Source organism: Odontesthes bonariensis, chromosome 3 (genome assembly GCF_027942865.1).
Source record: "Odontesthes bonariensis isolate fOdoBon6 chromosome 3, fOdoBon6.hap1, whole genome shotgun sequence".
NCBI lineage: Eukaryota > Metazoa > Chordata > Actinopteri > Atheriniformes > Atherinopsidae > Odontesthes > Odontesthes bonariensis.
In genome coordinates, this window is record NC_134508.1 from 43,480,994 (window position 1) to 43,503,290 (window position 22,297).

Genomic DNA, 22,297 nt, shown 5'->3' on the forward strand with positions numbered 1-22,297 from the left:
GGGATTGAAAAGGCTGTCTGAACTCCATAGGGCCCTGACTTTATCTGGGGAAGAGCATTCTTGATATCAGTATTACAGCCTGGACCCGGCACATATCAGTCAGACTCACAGATATGATGATTCAGAGGAGGTGGGGGGTGTTGGTCACTTTTGTTTGAGGGTTGTTTCCAACGTGATGGATGTGGTGGAATGGGAGGGGCTGGATGAGGTGGGATGATAGGGGGGAAGAATATGGGATTTTGGCGTGGTGTCAATTGTATTCCAATATTGAGAAAGCTCTTCATCCTGTCCGGGAAATCCAGAAGTGAGGAGTCCAGACTGAGTGGAGAGAGCTGGGGGCTGGGTGGGGTCTGGGGGGGCGAAGGCTGGGGGTTTCCCACTGGGGCTGGGGGAGACTCCGCCTGTTGGACTGCTGGGGCTGGTGAAGACTCCACTTGTTGGGCTGTTGAGGCTGGTGAAGACTCCTTATCTTGGGGTGAGGATGATGACGTTGCAGGTTCTTTCTGGATCTGCTGTCCTCCATGGTCAGTCCTTGTCTCAGCGCCCTCACCAGAGAATTGTCTTATCTGTCATTTTGGATCTTTTTGTCCTGTCTCGTCCTTGATAGGGGCTGCTGGTGTGTGACGCAGAGAGTAAAAAATGTAGAGGATTTGTTGCAAAGTCTGTTGTATCATTGTTGAGGGAGCTGGGTGTAAGTGGACAGAATGTGAGGCAAATAGTGAAGGAAGTGTCAGATGCGGCAGTAAAGTCCAGTCAGTGGATTTGGATTAGAAGTAGCAATAGCTGGGGGCCCAGCAGGGGGAGCACTTTAGGGTAAACAGACTTTTGGAAAAAGCAAAGAAGAAGTTCAAGATATTTAAGTGGAGGGTGCGGCCCCTGTGAGCCTTTTGAAACCAGGCGGCCATTTTGGGTGAGTTGGCTTTGAGTGAGTTGTATGGCTTTGTTTTTGCTGGCATTTTTAGTGATTATAGGACTGTTTAGGTGAGTTTGTCTGCTGAATCTGCTGGTGTGTCTTGTCCTGCCTCCACCTCTGGCACCCTCTATATTTTCATTACCCCCTACACGAACCAGGGTTTGAATCCCATTCCTACCTATCTTTACCTCTTTTATTTCTCCCCCTACCTGAACCAAGGTTTGCATTACCACCCCGCTGTGACTGTTGTGTAGTTGGTAAGAGGCTGAGGTAGCTTGTGGCTGTAAAAGATGGTTGTTGTGGTGTGAGGAGCAGTGTTGGCTGGCATTAGGGGGGTGACTCTGGGACACCAGTGGACATTGTCTAGCCTCCTGGAGGTGTCGTGGGCCCAACTAGACGAAACACTGATGAAAGGAGGTTCCCACCTGATGACCCCAATGATATGTTGGTCAGCATTGTTCACTGATCTATATAGGGAGTATAGGGAATTATTCACTGAGTCTGGTCCATTTTTTTTTTTTTTCCTTTAGCACAAGTTTCTTGTGTTTACCTTGAATCTTCTTTTGGTATGGCTGAAATTATTGCCTCCTTCCAGCTGGGTGGCGTTTGTGTCTTTTTTAAAGCCAAGTTCAATGTGGGAAGTAAAATAGATATTAGTTATTTTTTAAATTCCTTGTACCACTCTGCCGTGTAACCCTCAGATCCTGGTGACTTCGTTAATTTAAGCCTACTAATTGCAGCTTTTAGTTCTTCTTCAGTTATATCCGCAGTCATTATTTCATTTTGTTCTTCATCTAGAGTGGGTAAATCTAGGGGATTCAGGAAGTTGTCAATTTGGGTTACACTCCTACCTGGGACTTCAGAATATAGGGTTTTATAGAACACTTCAAAAGCTTCCTGAATTTCCTATTTTAGCTTTTAAAGAGTAAAACATCCGTTTTCTGCACCCAGATTATCCCGTGGGAACTATCCTGTCTTTTATTTGGTGCTTGGTAGAATACTCTGTCGACAAGGTGCTAGTTAATATTAGGACAAACAAACAAAAAAAAAATCACTGTTGCATTCATACCCACACTCAATTTAGAGACCAGAATACTTGGACAAAATTCATGCAGGCACATGAAATGTAATGAAAAATTCAATTTGATTGGATGAAAATATACTTTATTTATTTCAGAGGGAAAAAATATTTAGAGATAGACATAGAAACCATGTCCCACACCCCCACTTCTTGCTGTCAGGTGACAGTGCTGACCATTTCACTACAACAGACAATAACTTAAATGTCAAGTTTTGTAATAGTTTGTTGCAGCATATTTACTGTTTCAAGGCTTTGCTCTTTTAAGTTACACACCTGGCAGTAGATTAGTTGTAGCCTGCTCCCCATCCTCATTTGACAAAATTCCCCCCCATGGAAAAGCTCTATTACAGCCTTTTATTGGCAGTTACCCCTTCTAATACTGAATAAAATAAACAATTAATCAGTTATCTTACAATCATTAATTTTCTACTGCTTGGTTGGGATCGGGCTAGGTAGGACATGTCCAAAACACCTCCTTTGGGAGGCGTCCAGAGGGCATTCCAACCAGACATCCGAATCACCTCAACTGGTTCTTCTCATTATGGAGGAGCAGCAACTCTACTTTGAGTCATTCCAGATGACTAAGGTCCTAATCTTAAGGGCAGCCACTCTTCAGAGGATGCCCATTCCACCGTTTGTATTTCCAATCTAATTTTTTCGGTCACTACCCACAAGTTCATCGTCATAGATGAGGGTTCATAATGTAGTAACTGGTAAATCAACAGCTTTGTTTTTCGGCTCAGCTCTCTTTTCCATGACAGGTCACTACAATGTCCATATCACTTGGACATTGTAGTGAGCACACTGAGGACCACTGTGAGCAACATCAGATGTACACGCTGTGGCCACACACCAGTATCACACCTGTTCAAAACCTTGGATCATAGCAAGTTACATGGCTTATTAAAAGAATCAAATCACATCAGCAATTTTCATTTGGTTACTTTTAATATAAGTGATTTGGCCCACTTAAAACGAAAAAGACAAAAATCTTGTTGTTCATGAGATGTGTAGTATGTTATATGTTATATGTGAGTCCACATCATATGAAAAAAAGTGACAATGTAGCCCTAATCTGTGGAATCTGTGACAAAGAGTGGCCCTGGCAGATTCCGACATGCATCATAAATGAGTCTGCTTATTGCTGGGAATACCAAGTAAACTTTCACTGCAGCTGTACAGAGACCAACTGGCTGATAACAAAGTGGCCAATACTCCTAAAGCACCTCCCACAGGACACCCTGAGGAACACAGTTGGAAGTTTTCTCCAAGTCCAGAAAACTCATGAAGACTCATGGGGCAAACCCTGAAACCCAGATCCACAAAGACCCCATCAACAACAAATTAGGCCTGTGTTGCTACCATACATGGCTTGACACTCTGTTCATATCTTCTTGGAATATTTATAGTGCCTCACTAGACAGTATTCCAGGAGGTATACAATTTTCTCAAGAATCAAAGATTATATTGCATTGTAATTGAGAATTTGTTTAATTGGTTATCTTGACTGTATTTTAATTACTTTTGGTGATAATTTTGGTTCTAGTTTTCATGATAAGTAGATAATTTTTCAGGCATACTTATAAAAAAAGTATTTTTTCTTTCTTTCTGTTTTTCAATTTCTCTTTCAGATCAGTAAGATGCAGCTGCAGACAACAAAAGATCGCTTTGAGGCATTCCTCAGTGGAGAAACTCATATTGTGGCTGATGAGGCTTTTATCAACGCTGTCCAGAGCTACTATGCGGTGAGATTGTAACATCTCATACAATCTATATGCATACAATTTGTCTTTTTAATGCTTTTTCTTTCATGTGTCTGTTGTTCAGGCTAGGGATCATTTTGATAGTCTGTATATCCATTTACATTTTCAAACTGCATTGGTCTACTTTCATGGCTGATCTTGCCAACTTTAAACTTTCCCTTGTGATTCTTGTCTTGTTTAGTCTTTTTAGTCCAGGCACCAAATGTGGGGTAAAAAGTATACAAACATCAGTGACGATAACAAGTAATCGCCTGGATAAATGCTGTTTCTCAGCCTGGAATCAGTGAGTTTGATCCATAGAAGATAAATATGATGGAAGAAAAAATAGGGCCTGTCTGCCTTTTGTATCTTGTCTCTCTCTCTCTTCCAGATTGTCTGATCTGAACTGTTCATTTTAAAAGTGGTATTTGACATACATTACTTGCAGGAAAAATATTCATAAGAAGGCAAGGATCAAAGTCTTGATGGTGTTTTTTTCTTTTCATTGATATGAATAGAAGATAACTATTGTACGTTCAAAATAAAAGTAATTAGCAAGTATCAAAATATAGTTAAAGCTGCAGTCGGCAGGTTTCAAAATTGCGAGTCTAAAGTCGGAAAATTCGAACTGATACAACTCTCAGGTCCCTCCCCCAACCTCTAACAAGCTCCGAATCGCCCCCCAAACCCCTCTGTGGACGAGGTTGTGCACGTGAGTTCACACCAGTGTGAGCGCACACAAGCTGGGGCAGACTCACGCTCAGCAGCGTGTGCACAAGCTGTGATTGACAGGTAGGATTCCTCCACCCTAACTTGATTGGTTAAAAACAGCCGGGAGCGCTCGGTTTTTGCAAGCATGATTACAGGCTTCAGAGGGAGCTACAGATTTCGTTATTTTTCCTAAACAGCCTATTTAATATTCTACTTCCAGAATCCCATGACAGTTCAAGATAATATGACTAAAAAAAAGTTGCTGACCGCAGCTTTAAACAGTGGATTAGAAACTAGAATCTAAAGTTGAACTTTTTACATTTTTACTAAAATCAAGCATGTAACCACAAGGAGGTTAAATAACCCCACTTTGGCATTGATCTCGCATTGATCTACTCAAAAAGTTCTATATTTTGAAAAATGTACACTGCCTGCGTCAAAATAGATAATTTGGCACTGTGTTCTGAAGCTAGGAACTAACAGAGTGTGATAATGCTAGCTAGCACGAATGTTCAAAGCTCAAAAAACGTTTCAGTATTTTGTCTAGACAACTGTGAGTTTGTGAAAGACAGCTCAGGTGAAAGATTAACACATTTATTAGGTGTACACGGATAAAAGATGAGAACAAATGATTGGAATGGAGTTTTGGCGGTTCGACTCCGGTGCAGCAATTAAGTGGACGTGACATGATAATATGATGGTGGTCACTGGATGAGGCTCTATCTTGGGCTGAAGGAGAGGGTGGAGTTGGGGAAGAGGTGGGATGCATGACACACAAACTTGGAGGAAAATGACAGAAGAAGTGAGATTAAAAAAGGAAAGGAAAAGAGATTTATTGGCTGAGAGAGACAGCAAGCGGTAGGACAACTGGAGTAAAATGGTGACATCATCATTAAAATGGAATGTTCTGACAGCATGGGAAAAGTGGAAATGGCAAGTGGGTAGAGGAAACCCAAGAGATAAGAAAGAGTAAATGAAAGAATCAGATCTTCCTTATCAAACTTCGCTCCAGCATATTTTCTGTGCGATTTTAATGAGAATTTGGCTTATTTCTTCTGTCGCTCAGATTGTTCTCTAGAACAAAAGATGTGCTCAGTTTCAAATTGGCTTCCTTTAAGATGCCATATAGATCTCATCAAGCTCTAAAAAAAAATTCCCCATTGTCCTCAACTTATGGGCCTCTTTGTGATATCCGATCAAGAAAAGAGAGAACTCTCCTGATGATCTTAATTCAATTCATTTTTATTTATATAGCGCCAAATACAACAAATGTCATCTCAAGGCACTTAGATAGTAAGTCCAATTCAAGCCAATTGGAATTCAATTAATTAATAATAATCATAATTCATAAAATAATCCAATTCGTTCATATAGAGCCAATTCAAAAACAATTTCCTAGCTAAGAAAACCAACAGATTGCACTGAAAACTTTTTGTTTTTCGGTCCAATCTCCCGGCCTGAGCGTGCCTGAGGCGACTGTGGAGAGGAACGACTCCCTTTTAACAGGAAGAAACCTCTGGCAGAACCAGACTCAGGAAGGGTGGCCATCCGCCTCGACCAGCTGGGGTTTGAGAAGACAGAAAGGGGGGGAGGGGGGGAGGGGGCCGCCGCGGCGGCGGCACTTTGACACCATTCAAAGGATATCTGTTGGAACAGGGAAACACGAGTTAATGACCACAATAATATCACATATACATAAAGAGAGTAAAGTGAGGAAAGGTGTGTCAGATGAGGCCCCCCAGCAGTCTGGGCCTATAGCAGCTTAACTATGGGATGTTTCAGGATCACCTGAGCCATCCCTAACTATAAGCTTTATAAAAAAGGAAAGTTTTAAGCCTGGTCTTAAAAGTGGAAAGGGTGTCTGCTTCCCGGACATTTACTGGCAGCTTATTCCACAATAGAGGGGCCTGATAACTGAAGGCTCTGCCTCCCATTCTACTTTTAGAAACTCTGGGAACCTCAAGTAAACCTGCAGTTTGGGAACGAAGTGCTCTGTTAGGAAAATATCTTACAATGAGATCTTTAAGATATGATGGAGCTCGGTCATTAAGAGCTTTATATGTAAGGAGAAGAATCTTAAATTCTATTCTGAATTTAACAGGGAGCCAATGAAGAGAAGCTAAAACTGGAGAAATATGATCTCTGCTGTTAGTTCTCATCAAAACTCTGGCTGCAGCATTTTGGATCAGCTGGAGGCTTTTCAGAGAATATGTGGGACAGCCCAATAATAAAGAATTACAGTAGTCCAATCTTGAAGTAACAAATGCATGAATTAGTTTTTCTGCATCACTCTGAGACAGGATGTTCCTGATTTTAACAATATTACGAAGGTGAAAGAAGGCAGTCCTAGAAACCTGTTTTATATGCGAGTCAAATGATAAGTTCTGGTCAAAAATAACTCCAAGGTTCCTCACTGTAGAACTAGAAGCCAAGGAAATACCATCTAGAGTAACTATATAGCTAGACAATTTCTCCCTGAAACGCTCAGGTCCAAAGATAACGACTTCAGTTTTGTCTGAATTTAGAAGCAGACAGTTCTGAGTCATCCAGGTCTTTATGTCTTTAAGACATGCTTGTAGTCTGACCAACCTATTGGGTTCATCTGGTTTTATAGATAAGTACAGCTGAGTATCATCAGCATAGCAATGGAAATTTATGCCATGCTGTCTAATAATGTTACCTAATGGAAGCATGTATAAAGTGAAAAGAATCGGTCCAAGCACAGAACCCTGGGGAACTCCATGACTTACTCTGGTGTGTGAGGAAGATTCTTCATTTACAAGAACAAACTGAAATCTATCAGATAAATATGACTTAAACCAGCCTAATGCAGTTCCTTTAATCCCGATAACATGTTCAAGTCTATGTAATAAGATACTGTGATCGACCGTATCAAATGCAGCACTGAGATCCAACAGGACAAGCACAGACACAAGTCCGCTATCAGAGGCTAAGTTTCTGTGCTATGATGCACTCTGAATCCTGACTGAAACTCTTCAAACAGATTATTTCTGTGTAAATGATCACAAAGCTGAGCTGCAACTATTTTTTCAAGACCTTTAGACATAAAAGGGAGATTGGATATAGGTCTATAATGAGCCAACACTTCTGAATCAAGAGTAGGTTTTTTAAGTAAAGGTTTAATTAGAGCAACCTTAAAAGGCTGAGGTACATATCCTGTCAACAAAGACAGATTGATCAAATCCAATATGGAAGTGTCAATTAATGGGAAAACCTCCTTGAACAGTCTGGTTGGGATTGGGTCTAAAACACAAGTTGATGGTTTAGAAGAGACTATTGCTGTTGTTAGTTCAGAGAGATCAACTGGGCAGAAGCCGTCTAAATACAAATCAGGTTCTAAAGATACTTCTAAAGCTGCTGTACTTGATGATACATCACTGATAATAGTGGGAAGGACTCCATCAATCTTCTCTCTGATAGAAACAATTTTATTGATAAAGAAGCTCATGAAATCATCACTGCTGAGAGTTAAAGGAATACCTGGCTCAGCAGAGCTCGGACTCTTAGTCAGACTGGCTACAGTGCTGAAAAGAAACCTGGGATTATTCTTATTCTCTTCTATCAATGATGAATAATAAGCAGTTCTAGCTTTACGAAGGGCTTTCTTATACGTTATTAAACTATCTTTCCAGACTAACTGAGACTCTTCTAAATTAGAGGAACGCCACTGTCTCTCCAGCTTTCTTGCAGTCTGCTTTAAAGCACGCAGCTGTGAATTATACCAAGGAGCCAGCCTCTTCTGACTGATCACCTTCCTTTTCAGAGGGGCAACATTGTCCAGTGCTGTACGCATTGAAACTATAGTGCTGTCAACAAGAGAGTCAAGTGCTGCTGGAGTAAAGTTTAGGTAGTCGTCCTCTGTCATATCTGCACATGGCAGTGAAGAAAAGGATGATGGAATTAATTCTTTAAATCTGGTTACAGCATCCTCTGATAGACACCTTCTATATGTAAATTTCTTCTCAGAAACTGTATAGTCAAGTAATGTAAACTCAAAGGTTATCAGAAAATGGTCAGATAAGACAGGGTTATGAGGGAACACTGTTAACTGTTCACTCTCAATGCCATAAGTCAGCACAAGATCAAGGGTGTGATTAAGGCAGTGAGTCGGTGTGTGAACACTCTGAGAAAATCCAATAGTCTAATATAGAATTAAAGTTCATATTCAGGCTGTCATTTTCAACATCTACATGAATATTAAAGTCACCCACTACAATGACTTTATCTGTACTCAGCACTAACTGGGATAAAAACTCTGAGAATTCAGACAGAAACTCAGAATAAGGGCCAGGTGGAAGATACACAACAACAAACACAAGAGGTTTCTGGGATTTCCACTTTGCGTGGGAAAAACTGAGAATCAGAGATTCAAAAGAGCTCAAACTAATCTTGGGTCTGGGACTGATGAGTAACCCTGATCTGAAAATAGCTGCCACTCCTCCTCCTCTGCCTGTGGTTCGAGGAACGTGAACATTTAAACAGTCAGAGGGAGTTGCTTCATTAATGCTAACATGATCCTCCTGCTGCAGCCAGGTTTCTGTAAGACAAAATATATCAATATGATGATCACAAATCAACTCATTCACTAACAGAGACTTCGAAAGGAGAGATCTGATATTCAGCAAACCACATTTAATAGTTTGATGTTTTTGTTCAGTTAAAGTTTTTGTTTTAATAATTTCTTTTTGCACAAGAGGATTTGCTCCTTTTGTGTTAATTGATTGGGTGGGTAGCAGCAGGTGGGAAGCTGCAGAGAAGTGTGTCAGACTACAACTCTGCATCCTGGTCTGAGCCCTGGGTTGTCCTGTTTTAGGGTGGCAAATAAATTCATCCATATTTCTAGAAATGAGAGCTGCTCCTTCCAAAGTGGGATGTATGCCGTCTCTCCTCATCAGACCAGGTTTTCTCCAGAAAGATTGCCAATTATCTCTGTAGCCCACGTTGTTTGCTGGACACCATCTAGACAACCAGCGATTGTAGGACGACATGCGGCTAAACATGTCATCACTGGTCAGATTTGGCAGGGGTCCAGAGAAAACTACGGAGTCCGACATTGTTTTGGCAAAATTACACACCGATGCAACATTAATTTTAGTGACCTCCGATTGGCGTAACCGGGTGTCATTAACGCCGACGTGAATAACTATTTTACCATATTTACGTTTATCCTTAGCCAGCAGTTTTAAATAGGATTCTACGTCGCCCGCTCTGGCCCCAGGAATGCATTTGACTAAGGCCGCTGGTGTCTCTAATGCCACGTTTCTGACTATGGATCAGCCAATTACCAGGGTTTTATCCTCAGCGGGTGTGTCGCTGAGTGGGGAAAATCTGTTTGAAGCGTGGACAGGTCGATGGTGAACAACGGGCTTGACTTTAGAGCTATGCCTCTTCCTGACAGTCACCCAGCCACGTTGTAATCCTGGCTGCTCAGGTTGCTCAGGTTCTGCTAGGGGGAGGCTAATTGAGCTAGCTTACGCTACGTAATCTATTCTCACCCTGTACGTTTCCTGAATTAAATTCTAACATCTCACGTAGAGCTCAGACAGAGCAAATAAAGAGCATTCCTCAATCATTCACTGTAATGTTATTTTTTGGTGCCTATTGTTGTTTTTTTTTCCTGATTAAGAAAAAAAAAACAAAAGCCAACACTTGCCATCTTGTGGGTTCTTGCCCCTTATGAAGCTTCAGGGTTCTATGCAGTACCTTAGTTGCCTCTAAGACTGTGTTCTTCTTTCCAGAGATCTCTGATGTTGTTCTTGGGATGTGTTAGAATGTCTCTTGAGAGTGACAATCAGAGAGTGCTCTGATTACCACTGGTACCACATTTGCACTTCCCACATTTTTAAACTTTCTTTCATCCCATGGAATTTTTTTAATCTTCTGGTGTTCCCTCTTCTCAATATTGCTGTCACTTTGGATCACGACAGCTTTCTTTGGTCATTTGTTGACCACCACAATTTCTGGTTGGTTAGTCATCAGCAATTTATAAGTCTGGATCTGGAAGTCCCAAAGGATCTTAGCTCTATCATTCCTCATCACCTTTGAAGGTAATTCCCATTTTGACTTTGGAATTCCAACCCATATTCAGAACATGTTTCTGAACACTCCTTCAGTCATTTGGTTATGGCATTCCATGTAATGTATGCCATCTGATTCTTATACGCTGTATAAGACATGACATGACGTATGACACGTATGTGTCATATGAGGACCTGATACAGTCCGACTCATACTTCATACTTGAGACCCTCTCTTTTCTGTCACTGTTATGGTCACTGGTTCTTGTTCTAGAAAACATTGTGGCCAGCTATCAGATGCATGAGTCATTGAGCATCTGTGTTATGTGATTCTTCTTTCTTCCATTATTCTCTTCCAGTGTGCTCTTCCAATCTGAGCCCTGTGTGGCCACTAATGGCGCTTTTCCACTAGCTCGCTTCGGCACGGCATGCGTTCACTCTTGCCATTCCAAGCCACAGCTCAAGCCTTGATCCAAGTCACCGTTTGGTTGATTCCTCTTTAAGAGAGTTTTTTGTTCTTGTTAACTTTTGATAACCTAGCCTTGCTAAAGTTTAAGTTTAAGTTTTATAGCCTTCTTGTTTTTCCTTCCAGTGGAGTGATCGTTTGTTTTATAATATTCCATAGCATAGTGCCTCCGATCTCCAGGAGAGGTTTTTGTTTTCCTCCGTAGCAGGAATGAATTTTTGTTAAGATTAAACTTTTGATAGTCCTCTAGGTTTTCTCCTCCTTTTAGTGATTATTTTGAGTGATTATTATTTTGATAATTTTTCATAGATATACCTCACTCACTTTGAGAGAAGTATATATATATATATAAATATATATTTAGATAACTTCCATAGCCTGCGATTATTTCTCTCTTGAAGAGTTTTGTAATCGACTGCTCCTCATTACAGCTCGTTTTTGAAACGCCATCTCCTGCTTCTGCGTCCTCCGTTCTCTGGTTCTGACAATATTACTTGGGAAGTTCTTTCTTCAGTGCAACTTTTTGCTGCGTCTGATAGCTGGCTAACCTCTCTGTAGCATTTACATTTTGAGTGGGGGGGGGGTTTTGCATCTTTGTTGTACCTCGTTGATTTGTTGTTGTGATAGCAAATTTTGTTTCTGTACATAAGGGTACTGTTATGGCTTTAGCATGTAGCAACTTTACAAATTGAAATTTAACAAGCCCAGGATGTAGCCAGCCTACCTGTTTTTATGTAGCATGAAATTATTTTGAACTGAAACACAAACTGATCTATTGTTTTTTTTTTTGTTTCTTTTTCTTGACTGCAGGTCTTTCTGAAAAGTGACCGTGTGTTCCGAATGGTGCAGAGTGGCGGCTGTTCAGCCAGTGACTCTCGTGAAGTTTTTAAGAAGCACATAGAGAAGCGAGTGCGGAGCCTGCCTGAAATTGATGGCCTTAGCAAAGAGACGGTACTGAGCTCCTGGATGGCAAAATTTGATACAATTTATCAAGGTGAAGAAGATCCTAGGAAGCAGCAGCAGAGAATAATGGCAAGCGCAGCTTCTGAGCTTATCCTCAGTAAGGATCAGTTGTATGAAATGTTTCAGCAGATCCTTGGCATCAAGAAGTTTGAGCACCAGCTCCTCTATAATGCCTGCCAGGTAAGTCAAGATTGGGCCACAGTTTTGGATTTTGGAAAATGTGTGTATCATGTCTGTTTGTCGTACCCATTTGCACATTAGCATCTTATATCACTGTGCAAATGTCAGTGTTCTTTGATTCAAATTGGTTATCAACAGGTCGAAGGAAATATTAATATACACATGCAGTGTGTGTGTTTACCAATCTTAAGACACCAGCCATAACACCTGAGAGTTATGGCACGTTATGGATACTTTGAGTTGTAGTGACACACGCCCAGCTGGACAGCTTTCTCGTTGGCAACCACCAGCCAATGGAAGTAGATCCAAGGTGGTCTCTCCCTCATGTTGCTGCCTGGGTCAACGATGGTTCCTCTTTCAGTCAGCTCTTTGCAGGCCTCTCATTGGAGTGCTTTGGATAGGCTTTTCTCTCTCTGCTGTGCCAAGGTGAGGAGCTTCAGGCTGGTTTTGCAACATGGTGCATAAAAAGGTACTTGCAAGAGCAACCTGAGAGCTTTGATGTAGGAATTACTGGTTGGCAAAAAAAAAAACTCTTGTGAGGTAAACTGATTCAAACTACAAAAACAGTTGATCACTCGACTAGTTGTGTGAAAAAAAAAACTAAACTTTGGTGTAAAGCAGAAGATTATCTATTTACTTTGCGATATAAGATGCAGCATACGAGGATTAAAAAGTACAAAAAAAACAAAGAGGATGAAATTTCACAAATCAAAACAGACTAAAACAAAAAGACGGCTATGATTTGTTATGATTTCATTACAATTCTCCTTCAGAACTGAAATGTTTTGATCTCCCCGGGACTGGACATGGGGAGAATTTTATCTCCAGTTTCAGCCAATAGGAATGATTGAAACTTTATTACTTTTGTCAGAGAGACGCATGCGATGTTTCTCTCATGATACATCAGATACCCATTCTAAACTGAAGGTAGTATTAATTATGGTAAAAGAAGGTATTATTCCTAAGGTATCAAGGAAGGCACATTATTTTATCGTATTGAAATTTGATCAACACGTATGATTACATGAAAGCAAATTACTGAGTTAAAACTGCTGCTCAGATCCTATTCATTCACCATTCATTTAGATTAATTCTCACTGAGTATGACCACTAGTTGGTAATGCGGTTCCAAAAATGAACCATTTATAAACTTCATATGAACTGAAGAAGCCTTTTGGATGAGAGGTGAAACACCTTTAAGATCGAAGAAGTCCAGTTGCCCTTATTCAAGCTTTTTCAATTACCATGACCTGGATGACTGAGAATCATTATCAACATTTTATCTACTTGTTCATCATCCACTGTACAATATAGGGAAGTGGTTTGAAGTTGAAGCTTTCGAGCTCAACAAGACCCTTTGGTGACTCGTACACTGATACCTAGTTTCGATAACAAATATGAAAATCCTTTTGGAATTTGGTTGGAGACAGGCAGAGAGGTGTCTGGAAAGCGACAGATCCTTCAGTCGCCACAGGAGGGTAGAGTCAGTATCAACAAATCTTGATTTGCGCTCCTTTTCGAATGAAAAAAGCATTTTGGTCACAGTCCTGACCTTCTTGTATATTTTAGGTGATAAGACGGCTATGAGAGTCTTTATTCTAATTCTGATGCAAGGAGAGTGTGTGGGTGGTACAAAGGTTATCCTGGCTACAAGGGCGAGTTTAAGAGCTGTGGGTGTTTGTTTCCTCTGGCCATCAGTATAAACGTATGTGCAGGTCAGTGAGTCAATAAATTCAAAAAAATAATTTTTAGTACAGTACAGGATCTGTTTATTCCACACCGAGTTTGCTAGAATTACTTAATTAAATTAATTTTTGTCATCCATTTTAAAAATACATTTAATGTTACAGTGCAACTGAAAGGGAACATGTGTGTGTATCTATCTAGTGAAAAATGCTGAAACTCAAATCCATCAATGACTCTGTTCTTGGGCAAGTGTGGAACACAAAGCCGTTCCTTCCTTGCACTGATTAGATAACTGCCCTTTAAATAAGCGTATATCTCTTCACCTAAAACTACAACCCGAGTGTGTCTGACCACCAGGAAAACACACTCTTTGTTTCGTGTTTTGCCAACGCTATCAACCAACTGAACTGCTGTCCTGACCCTGCAGCACATTACATTACATTACGGTCATTCTGCAGAAGCTTTTATCCAAAGCGACTTACAATAAGTGCGTTCAACATCGGTAGGCAAAAGAACTTCAGGTCACAAGAAATCATAAGTCCATTTCCTTCCAACACCCAACAGCTAAGACCATAACTAGTGCTAGAGTAAGTGCAGTAAGTTAGGTACCTAGACACATGGGAAGACAATTTAGAAAACAAAGACAATTTAGGAAACAATAAGTGCGTAAGGAACTAGGACGAAGCAGGTGATGTCCTAAGAGGGCAGATCTGGGTAGTGTCTCCTGAAGAGGTGGGTTTTCAGCCTGCGGCCAAAGATGGGCAGCGACTCAGCTGTCCTGACATCAGTCGGGAGATCGTTCCACCATCGGGGTGCCAGAACAGAGAAAAGCCGTGACCGTGTCGATCGTGTGCAGGGACCGCTGAGTGACGGGGCAGCCGGCCGCCTGGTGGCCGCAGAGCGAAGTGGTCGGGCGGCTGTGTAGGGCTTGACCACAGCCTGGAGATATGAAGGAGCTGTTCCTTCCACTGCCCTGTAGGCTAGGACCAGAGTCTTAAACTGTGGTGCTCACTCTCTGGTGGTCTCTGGTGGTCAGCTGCTCCTGAGGGTTCCCAAAACCAGGCTGAAGCTCAGAGGGGACCGAGCATTCTCGGTTGCAGCTCCCAAATTGTGGAATGAACTGCCACTGCACATTAGACAGGCCTCCTCACTGTCTAATTTTAAAACTCTTCTTAAAATGCACCTCTTTTCCTTGGCTTTTAATACTACGTAGGCTGTTGATTTTATGTTCACAGATATTTTATTTGGGGTGGGGTTGTCAGTCTATTTATTTATTATGTTTTATTGTATTTATTTTATTGTACAGCACTTTGGAAACCTTTGTGTTTATTTAAACTGTGCTTTATAAATAAAGTTGATTGGATTGGATGCTGCAGCTGCAGGGAGCCAGTGTAGAGAGGGGAGAAGGGTAGTCGTGTGGGAGAACTTGGGGAGGTTGAACACCAGACGAGCTGCAGCTTAATGAACCAGCTCCAGAGGTCTGATGGCAGAAGCCGGGGCGCCAGCAAGGAGCGAGTTGCAGTAGTCCAGGCGGGAGATGACAAGAGCCAGGATGAGCACCTGTGCTGCCTTGTCGGTGAGGATAGGGGCGAATCCTCCGGATGTTGTAGAGGAGGAATCGGCAGGAACGGGTCACTGATGCGATGTTTGGCGAGAACGACAGTTGGTCGTCCAGGGTCACACCCAGATTCCTCACGGTCCGGGTTGATGTCACCACAGAGTCATCCATGGTGATGGCCAGATCTCTGAATGGGCAGCCCTTCCCCGGGAGAAACATCAGCTCAGTCTTGTCCAGGTTGAGCTTAAGGTGGTGCATCGACATCCACCCCGAGATGTCTGCCAGGCACGCAGCAATGCGTGCTTCCACTTGGGTGTCAGAAGGGGCAAAAGACAGAATCAGCTGGGTGTCGTCTGCATAGCAGTGGTAGGAAAAGTTAGGGGAGTGGATGACAGAACCAAGAGATGATGTGTAGAGGGAGAAAAGAAGAGGACCCAAGACCAAACCTTGTGGATCCCCAGTGGTGAGCCTACGTGGCTTCGACAAAGACCCTTTCAGTGTTACCTGGTTGGAGCGACCTGTCAGGTAGGATGAGAACATGGAGAGTGCAGAGCCAGAGACACCCATTCCCTCCAGGGTAGAGAGAAGGATGTGGTGGTTCACTGTGTCAGATGCTGCAGACAGGTCCAGGAGAACCAGGACAGAGGAGAGAGAGTTAGCTCCAGCAGTTTGGAGTGACTCAGTTACTGCTAGGAGGGCCGTCTCAGTTGAGTGGCCCACCTTGAACCCGGACTGGTGGGGGTCCAAGAGGTTGTTCTGGTGGAGGTAAGAGCACAGTTTTTTAAAGAGCAGCACTGCACACATCCAGAACTACTTTTCTCTCCTGTACAGAAATGTTACAGACAGCATACCACTGTTCATCTAATGACTTCCTCTGGTTTATGATGTAAAGCATCGGGTCAGTCAAGCACGTGTCAAAAACAGCCACAGACCTCCCAGTCTCAGATGCCAAGCCCAGCGCATTACGTTCTCCACAGTCAACAACATAAAATATTTCTTGTGCTGAATAATGATGCTTGATCTCTGTGTGTCCTGTGTACCGTCAATCCTCCCCTTTGGCACATGTACTGTAATTGGAGTCGTGTCCTCCTAAAAATGCAAAGGAAAAAATATGTATTTACTGAACAAACATATTCATCAGGTCATTTAAACTTTTATATTGCATTATATCACATGTAATATGCCAGTATTTCACATGTAATAACCAACAATCAGAAGACTAAGTTAGAACAAAGGGTAAGGAGTTCTGCGCAGCAAACAGCTTTTCACATGGAGGCTCTAAAAACAGTGAATGTCTATTCCCCTAAAATATGTTGACCTTTAAAGACAATAAACAGACAGACCATCACTCTGAAGATATTATGTGGACACCTACACATCATTACTTTCTCATCAGACAGGTAAACAGAATGGATCCATATAACATGTCATAAGCTGCAGCACCATCTTTCAATTTAGATTTAAATACAACTTTCTCTTTTCAAAAAACTACTTTAACCACTACAACATCTCTCTTTTCTTTTTTTTTTGCTGCCTCAGTGAAATATGTTGTCACCTTGGTTCACCCATCAGAAATCCTCATGGTAGATTCCATGTAATTAACATTTCATAGAATTCACTTTACATTTTTAATGAGAAAAAAAGTATTTCACACAAACTACACAATAACTCCACAGCCCAAATATAAAAAACTATGATTGACTTTTTTTCATTATAAGAAATCCCTCACATCAAATCAAATCAAATCAAATTTATTTGTATAGCACATTTCATGTACAAACAGTTCAAAGTGCTTTACATAAAATAAAAGCATTGCAGCAGGGAGTGCAAGAAGCATTAAAATACATAAAATAATATAAAGAGAAACAAATAAAATCATTTAAATGAATTTAAAATCAGGCAACAGTCTAGATAAGTTAAAAGATATTTCATGCATAGACACATGAGAAAAGAAATGTTTTTAACCTGGATTTAAAAATGTCTCCATTTGGTGAAAGTTTAATCTCCACTGGCAGTTTGTTCCACTTGTTTGCAGCATAACAGCTAAATGCTGCTTCTCCATGTTTAGTCTGGACTCTGGACTGAACCAGCTGACCTGAGTCCTTGGATCTAAGAGCTCTGCTGGCTTTATATTCTCTGAACATATCACAGATGTATTTTGGGCCTAAACCGTTCTGGGATTTGTAAACCATCAGCAGGCTTTTAAAATCTATTCTGTGACTGATTGGAAGCCAGAGTAAAGATTTTAAAGCTGCTGTGATGTGTTCAGATCTCTTAGTCCGGGTTAAAACTCCAGCAGCAGCGTTCTGGATGAGCTGCAGCTGTTTAATGCTCTTTTTGGGAAGTCCAGTTAAAAGAGCATTACAGTAATCGAGTCTACTGGAGATGAATGCATGGATGAGTTTCTCCTGGTCTTTTTGGGAGAGGAAACCTTTAATTCTGTTGATGTTTCTGAGGTGGTAAAAAGCTGCCTTGGTGACAGCTTTGATGTGGCTGCTGAAAGTCAGATCTGAGTCTATCAACACTCCGAGGTTACGAACTTGGTCAGTGATTATAAGGTCCCGAGTCTCAAGATATGTACCAACGCTGACCCTCTTCTCTTTGCTACCAAACAGAATGATCTCAGTTTTGTCTTCATTTAATTGTAGAAAATTCTCTCTCATCCAGGTGTTTACTTCCTCCAGACACTGACACAGTACGTCTGCTGGGCTGCAGTCGTCCGGTGACAGAGACACATAAAGTTGTGTATCGTCTGCATAACTGTGATAATTGATGTTAAAATTCTGCAATATCTGACCCAAAGGGAGCATATACAAGTTAAACAGAAGAATTGACCCCTGGGGGACTCCACAAGTCATGGCCACTCGCTCAGATTCATAGCTGCCAATAGTAACAAAATAACTCCGGCCTTCTAAGTAGGACCTGAACCAGTTAAGGACCGCTCCAGAAAGTCCAACCCAGTTTTCCAGCCTGTGCAACAGGATTCTGTGATCTACAGTATCAAACGCAGCTCTGAGGTCCAACAGAACCAGGACTGAAACATTACCAGAATCAGTATTCAACCTGATGTCGTTTGACAAACATGACAAACCTCCTTATCCATGTCAGCTTGCAAATGATGGACAGTGTCATGGTATCAGCTAAGGGTTTAGCCCACATGCAGAACACACTCAGGTTACGTTAAAAAAAATGTTTATTTAGAAAAGGTGAGATGAAGAAACTGGTGAACGGGATCTGGGAACTCAGGAACGGGACATCCACTGTATAATGAGTCGGATAGTTAAATGCAGATAAATGGACTGAGGACGTGAAATATGAATCAATGAGCAAGCTCACTGGTGAGTAGATGATCCCCGCCAGGAAGTGATGAGTGGGGTCCGGGAGAATGAGCTTCGGGAAGCTGAATGATCCAGGCTTGACCAATCGAGATGGCGTGCTGGGTGGCTTGGAGGGTGAGCAGGGTTCGGTTCTGGGAGAGCGATCCTTGGGAAGCTGCCAGCATGGAAACCTCTGGAAGCGAGGTAAGACTTAGAGACTTGCAAGGAGATTTCTTGGTTAAAGATGCGTTCGGGTAAAAACCTCTTTGAACATGGAAGGTACCTGGAAGGAAAATACAAGATCGTGGGAGATCTAGGAGCCAGGAGCCAGGAGCCAGGAGGAAAAAAGAAGCAGCAGCCAAAACAAAGGGAGAGAACTCCGAGACCCCGACAGACAGACCCCATCACAGCATCAGCAGACACCTCGACAGGATAGATGGTCACTAGCACAACACATATAGACACCCAGTGTGGTCTTGACCTATTAAGAGGACAAAAATGTCTAAATTAAATAATGAGAAGACACAATGAAGAGGAATAATATGCACCATTCTTTTGATTTTTCTACCTAAATGCTGTAAGTGATAGTTACGCAAACTACAAGGCTTATTGTTTTAACTGAGACAAAAGACAGCTTAACATTTTCCATGCACTATATATACTTGTCCAATTCAGGGGATATCCTGCCCAAACCTTCTCAGTCTCCCCACACTGCAAATTATTTGGTTCTTACCAAGAAAAAAAACCTTACATTTAGAAGTGCTAGAAATTTTTCTTGTTTTAAGAATTAATTTCTTATTTTAAGTCTTCAACTTAACAGTATAATCTTATATCAAGCAAAACTTTACTTTTTTGTCTCAAACAGGCAGGGAATCATAAAATGAGACAATTAACACTTAAAATAAGATGTATTACGTTTCTCCTCCAAAGTCTCATTAAAATAAATCTTTTTTTAAGATTCAATAACAAACTCAACATGCTTGATTCAAGAGTCACAGAAAATGTCTGAAAACACACTTTATTCCTTGGATTTTAAGTATATGACAAATGTTTGTTCACAAAACTGCCTTTGTTAAATCTAGAAACAAGACTCCTACAATCTTAATTTAAGAAATCTTGCCAAGTCAAATTATCTTGCTGCATGGACAGATTTTTTCACTTGTTTTGAGTACCTTTTCCCTTAGTTTTAGTGTTTTTATTTTGTTTGAAGACCCCTATTTTTTGCAGTGCAGCTTTCTCCACACATGCAGACACAGAGACACTTGGTGTGAATACAACCTGCAAAGAAAAAAACATCAAAACTAGAAAGCTGCAAGCAGCTGTGAGCGGGACCGAGTGTGCGTACGTTGGGATGTGCGTACGTTGGGGCATGCGCTGGACGCTGGAGCTGCAGCTCTGCCCACACGCACGATACCCTCTGCGTACGTACGAGCACATAATAACTCCAATGCGGAGGGTTTTTTGAAAATTTCTAGGGAACGCCACTGAGCCATTTTGCTCCGCCCACACACGATACCCTTTACATACGTACGAGGTCATCAGGGTGGACGTGTGTGCCATGTTTAATTAAGTTGCGATGATGGAAAGGCTTTCAAATCACAAACGCCATCACACAATTGTCACCGCCTAGCCACGCCCACACCGTTCAGATTTTGAAAAAGTTTCTCAAGATTTTTATTACCCCCTAGCTTAAGAGTAACCTGGCCAAGTTTGGAGCTGTTACCATGAAATCTGTAGGAGGAGTTTGATAAAATGCGAGTTGTTGAAAAAAAAAAGACGTTTATGATCACCAGCAGGTGGCGCTGTAGATGTATGTCACTGTTTTATATGTGCGCGTTCAAGCTGGGTCCAGCTATTACCGTATGAAGTTTGGGACAAATTGGATAATGCATGTGGAAGTTATAAGCGACTTAATTTTTTATTGCAAGTCATAAATTTGAGGCGTCGCCACGGCCACGCCCTTTGAGGTTTGAAAAAGTTTCTCCATGATTTTTTTCCCCCCATGTCCTAAGAGTAACTTGGCCAAGTTTGAAGCTTGTAGCTTTAAATCTGTAGGAGCAGTTCGATCAAATGCGAGTTGTGGAAAAAAAAAGACGTTTCCAACCACCAGCAGGTGGCGCTATAGGAGGATGTCACTATGATAATATGTCCACGTACAGGCTGGGTCCAGCATTCACCGTATGAAGTTTGGGACAGATTGGATAATGTATGTGGAAGTTATAAGCGTATTAATTTTTTGTGGCGAGTGATGGTGAGTCATCAAACTTTGAGGCCACGCCCACGCCCTTTAAGTTTTGAAAAAGTTGTCCAATGAATTTTTTCCCCCATGTCTTAAGAGTAACCTGGCCAGGTTTGAAGTCTGTAGCATTAAATCTGTTGGACAAGTTCGATCTTGTGCAAGGCGTGGAATCGGTCAAAAATGGCACGAAAACCCACTTTCCATCCAAAATGGCCACCTTCCTGTGGACGTGGGACCATGGCGGCATGAGACTTTTTTTGTGCGTCTGGGCATGATGAATGAGTGTACCGAATTTTGTTGTCCTACGCGAAACTAATCCTATTAAGGGGACCATTTTTAAGCATTGTGGGGGGCGCTACTACAGAGTCAATGAGCGACTCCCAAACAGAGTAGTCTGACTCATCTGGGCACCCTCTCAGGGGGATTTATTATCAGACATACATGTCACAAAGACAAGCATACAAGGAATTCCCAAAGACAGTACAGTGTGGTATCCTCTTCTACTTTCTGATAACGTGCAATCTCTATCTGAAACCACAATGTCTTAGACTTCCACCTAAATCTTCTGTTGTTGACCTTGCCAGGGGACACCCTGACCCTAAACAATATGTGGTGTGAGCAGTGGCAAGACACTGCTCCCTCCCACAGTATCAGTGCAGTATCCGTTTCTGTACGTATAGACAGTATTTGTAGTAAACATCAAGCTTTTAAAAGCCATAAATAGCCTGTAAAAAAACAAACAAAAAAAAAACTGTTTGTCATCAAGAGTTGATGGAACCACTTTATCCATGGCAGCCATGATATGAGCAGAGAATCTCCCAGGATTCAGTGGGATGTTGCACTCCCTCAATCAACAAATATAAAGCCACCTGTAACATTAATTCAAAAAGATTATTATTCTGACAACTCGTCTTTACAAAACAACCACGTCTCACAACAACAGCCCAAAACTCCTCATTCCTTGGTGCGAAAAGGGCCGTGTCAAGAGAGACCAGCGTCCTACCTAACATGCCCAAAGACCCCAAAAGCTAACTAACAGAAGAACTACAGTCGACCCAAGGACCCAGGCAGTGGAATCGGGGAAAGACCACCTTGGCTCTACTTCCATCGGCCGGCACATGCTAACGAGAAAGCTGTTGGGTTAGATGCGTGTGCTGCTACAACTCAAAGTAGTATCCATGACTTATTTTCCTTTGTGGGTGTTAAAGTTGGTGTTTGGAGACTGGTAGCTGTTTTAGCCATTAATTAACTTCCAAATTGTTAACTGTTAATTTACATATTTATTAGACCTAGAATCCAAAATTCAATTTGACTCCATGATGTCTTCCCATTCTCTTGCCTTTTTGAGGCATCTCCATAATTCATATTCATATGCTTGAATACTCACCTCACCACACATATTC

General features: G+C 41.6%; 1 protein-coding gene across 4 annotated transcripts in view; it reads left to right on the plus strand.

Annotated features, from left to right (window-relative positions):
- LOC142377607 (calcium-dependent secretion activator 1-like) overlaps nt 1-22,297 on the plus strand; it is a 452,862-nt gene that overhangs the window by 18,767 nt on the left and 411,798 nt on the right. For all 4 annotated transcript variants that reach the window (XM_075461876.1, XM_075461875.1, XM_075461877.1 and 1 more), the window contains 2 exons: nt 3,626-3,739; nt 11,762-12,094. In XM_075461876.1, the coding sequence (XP_075317991.1) occupies nt 3,626-3,739; nt 11,762-12,094 (447 nt within the window). The remainder of the gene's footprint in view (nt 1-3,625; nt 3,740-11,761; nt 12,095-22,297) is intronic.